The following is a 4,102-nucleotide window of genomic DNA, read 5'->3' on the forward strand; positions in this document are numbered from 1 at the left end:
TTCATGAAATATTATGAATGTGAAATTATGTAAATACAAAAAAAACTACTTTAACTTTACAGAATAACATGATTATTTCATCACATTAGCCTATTAGCATCACATACCTGTGTGGAGTGCTCTTGCAAGATTTTCTCCTCCAGACAATTGAAGATCGCATTCCGAGATATGTCATCCAGGTGGGGTAAAGTTTTAAACCTAGGATCCAAGGCAGCGCTCTCATTCAGGAACTGTTGAAGTCTTGGGTCTGAATACCTCTCTATAGCAGATTTAACATCCTTTACAATTGTTGAATCTGTGTCACTGTGTTTCAAAGATGTCAGGATGGTGTGTTGTAGGGGCATGACCATAGACACAGTAGGCTGCTGTTCGGAACTCATCAAGGTTGTAACTGTTTTCAGTAAGGGTGTCACGATTTCAATTTTAAATTGAAATCGATCGAAATGAATGCTCAATCTCAATTATCGAATCAAAAAATGGAATCGTCGATGCTGCCACGCCCCCATGTCACGTCAGCTCGGCTTGCCAAGCGAAAAAAAAGAAACACACGTGTTGAAGTGCTACGAGTCAACCTAACAGCTACAACAACCAGCCAAAAGATAGCATGGCAGCTGCAGACGCAGTTTTCATTTTATCTAGCATGTAGATTAGAAAACGCATGGGACCCAGGACTGAACCATGAGGTACACCACAGGTCACTGCTGACGTCACTAATATTTCTAAGACATTATACAACTAGAGAGAGAGAGAGACAAGGCAGGCCTCACCAATAAACTCAATTACTCCTGATTTTTTGTTACATCCAGTGCTGTTATTTTGGTTACAGATCTGAACATGTAGATCACAAGCATCAGTCTTTGTGTTAGTAGGATCTTTGTAAGATATTCTGCATTTCTGAGCTCACCTCCGATGACTCTGTCGATGGCCTGCTCAAAATGCTTAACACCGATGAATTCATTCAGATGTCTGGCAGCAATGAGAGCTGCTTCATTACAGACATTTGCAATATCAGCACCTGGAGGAGAGAAAATATTCTGTCTTTATATAGCAATAACAGAGTAATATTTTGGCAACACTTACGATTACTTAATTATCATATCAACTACATCAGCCTACTCCCAAACATGAATTTCTAATATGTAATTATCATACAACATATAATTTTCCTGCTTTGTCTTGCACATTCACTCTTTTCAAAAGGAAAATTAGCATGCAAGTCGTCGCTCGCTCACCGGTGAAGCCAGGCGTGGCGGCGGCCATCTTCCTCGCGATGGCGTCCCGGTCCAGACTGGGGTCCAGTTTGAGCGGCCGCAGGTGAACTCTGAATATGGATGCCCGACCCTTAATATCAGGAGGCCCTGAAGGATCGACAGAACACAAACCTCAGACGCTCTTCAGTCGGACATATTCGTTCCAAGCAGGGATGCCAACATACCAGTATCGGTCGATATATGTAAATTTTTAATGTTATCGTTATCGGTCCGATAAGAAAATTTGGCTGATATATTAAAGCTGATAAATGTGCAACTGAATAAATATTTATATATAATATATATAATTATATGTCTGTCATATAAGCTACATAAAATTATAATGAGAACCTTATAATTGTGTGCTTGGGTCATGGCTTTTAAATGTTGAAACTTTTGCTTTTGTAATCAGGCACTTAAAAATGATTGGCTTTCAAATATAAAGAATTATCGGTATTGGACAATTTTCACACTAGTTCTAGGCCCACTGCACAAGAGTTTTAAATGGTCGACCAATAAAAAAAAAGTATGCCACAAGCTTAGAGAGCAGATTTCAGATTGAATTTCCCTAAAGAAAAAAGTAAATAACATGCTGCAATTAATTTTAGATTTATTTGACAATATTTCATTTATTACAAATAGCAACTCTTGATTCTGTAATACTATTATAAACTTTTTTACAACACTATCTGATAAGTCTGTGCGCAATAGAAATAACATTTTCTCAGGTAAGTCCAGGTAACACTATTAAAGCACACAGTAAATATGACATGAACATGACAATGTCTAAATATAGTCTGAAATGCAGGATTTTTTACTTAGTTGTTCATGCGAGTTTAATGACAGAGTACATGTGTTTTTATGCATGCTCCAAATGCACATTTCAGAGGATCCAACAGCTTGATTCACTAAAGTCTGAGAGTTTCATCTATTAGATATTGAAAGACTTGTTTAAATTACATAAATGCGTTTGCTGAATGCAGACGGCATAAACGCTGATGGTTATAGCTAACTCTATAATACTTTTTCATGTACTGTTTACTGTCTTTGTTTAACAGCTCTTATGATTTATTAGACAGACCTGTTAAAGTCCCCCTGAAATCAAAATGTAAGTTTTTTAGCTCTTACAATGAATATGTTAGCCTTAAGGTTATAAATAAGCTGGTGTGTCCAAAACAATGACAAAATTCACATTTAGGAGATATAAGCATTCAAAACTTACAGTCTCTCACTTCCGCTAAAATGGATCATGGATTTTTATGACATCACCGCGGACTTCAGCTTCTCATCACATTTTCTGTCCAATCAAATGCTCTCTAGAATCTGAAGCTCCACCCCCTCTGCTATAAACACCACCTGGCCAAATCGAGCGTTGACTGACACGTCACGCAGCAATATGGGTTTTATATGTGTGTTCGGTTGCTCAAACGCTCGAGTTTTATTCAATTTGGCAACTGTACGTTGGTTAAGAATGAAATTCACGTCTTTCCGCGGTTGAGACACAGATTAAGTGATTACATGATACAAATTTCAATATACCTTCTGATATTCATGCATGTGTTTCTAGATATAATTTGTATTTAAAGTGGAAGAAAAGACTCTTGAACTGAGGCGCTACAGCGATTGGTCACGTCACAGTTAAGAGCTTCAAAGCACCATTTATTGTTTGAATTTCTTGAGCAAATGTTCAGAATTATTGGATGAGAGGCACCGTGGAACTGGCAACCCTGGCTTGAACTATGAGTGATTCAGAGGGTCAAATAAAGCCTTCATTAATGTCTCTATTGTTTAACTGTTAGTGTTAATGCGTTATTGTTGTATTAACTAAATTCAACACAAAAGAGTGAATAATAGTAAAATAATAGCTGAATAATAGGCAAATAATAGCTTTAATCAGCCGATACATCGGTGCATCTCTATTTGAAACCGATAGTTCAGACTTACCCTGGCTGGACCGACGCCGACGAACATCTCGAGAAACTCTGAGCCGTTGACCGGAATGAAGGGAACGTTAGCTTCTCCGGCGGTGGCTTTAGCCAGCAGCGTTTTACCTGTTCCTGGAGGACCGGACAGCACAGCACCCTGAACAAACACACAGGAGGATCAATAATCACACAGGAGGATCAATAATCAGAGCAAGATCATTGATAAGAGGAGGATCAATAATCAGAGCAGGATCATTGATCAGAGGAGGATCATTGATCAGAGGTTCATCATTGATCAGAGGAGGATCATTGATCAGAGGAGGATCATTGATCAGAGGAGCATCATACCTTGGGGATCTTGGCCCCCAGGTCCTGATACTGCTGAGGGTTCTTGAGGAAGTTGACGAACTCCATGATCTCCAGCTTGGCCTCTTCACACCCGGCCACGTCCTTGAACTGGATGTCTATGCTGTCCTTCATCATCTTGGCGGTGGACTAGCTCATGCTGAAGGGCCCGCCCCTTCCCCGCCCATCCCTCCTCCCATTGGCCCACGCCGCAGAGTGAACAGCAGGACGCCAATCAGCAGCAGCGTGGGAATGAAGCTCATCAGAAAAGACCTGCAGGAAGAGGAATATTAATATTACCATTAATATAATTATATTAGCTAAGTTTAATGTTGATTATTTCTGCTGAACCATCTTGGAATGGTCAACGGCTCATTATTCACAGTAGCGAATGACATTTCCAAAACGCCACAACTGTGTAGCCAACAGATGTAAAAGGTAAGACTGCAGAAGAAATGGTATATATTACAGGTGAGAATGTGTTGGTTAGTTTTTGTTTTATTATTATAACTAAGAAAATAAAGAAAAGGCAAATTTTTATTTTATACATTTATAAATGTATACTATATACTGCTATTCAAA

General features: G+C 39.0%; 1 protein-coding gene across 1 annotated transcript; it reads right to left on the minus strand.

Annotated features, from left to right (window-relative positions):
• Positions 1–732: 732 nt before the first annotated feature.
• LOC309489971 (mitochondrial inner membrane m-AAA protease component AFG3L2-like) lies at positions 733–3,716 on the minus strand. The gene is made up of 4 exons (XM_082158926.1): positions 3,524–3,716; positions 3,155–3,332; positions 1,233–1,382; positions 733–1,015 (listed from the first exon to the last, which is right to left on the minus strand). The coding sequence occupies exons 1-4, from the start codon at positions 3,656–3,658 to the stop codon at positions 780–782; spliced, it is 699 nt and encodes a 232-aa protein (XP_082015052.1). The 5' UTR covers positions 3,659–3,716; the 3' UTR covers positions 733–779.
• Between the last annotated feature and the right edge of the window lie 386 nt (positions 3,717–4,102).

The sequence above is a fragment of the Leuciscus leuciscus genome (genome assembly GCF_965113295.1).
Source record: "Leuciscus leuciscus genome assembly, chromosome: 25".
NCBI classification, from domain to species: Eukaryota; Metazoa; Chordata; class Actinopteri; order Cypriniformes; family Leuciscidae; genus Leuciscus; species Leuciscus leuciscus.

Coding starts and splice junctions, on each gene's coding strand:
- LOC309489971 (XM_082158926.1), bottom strand. CDS start 3,658: ATGATGAAGGACAGCATAGACATCCAGTTCAAGGACGTGGCCGGGTGT. Junction 1,383..3,154: donor TCAAATAGAGATGCACCGAT/GTATCGGCTGAT, acceptor AGAGCGTCTGAG/GTTTGTGTTCTGTCGATCCT. Junction 1,016..1,232: donor CGCCACGCCTGGCTTCACCG/GTGAGCGAGCGA, acceptor TCTCTCCTCCAG/GTGCTGATATTGCAAATGTC.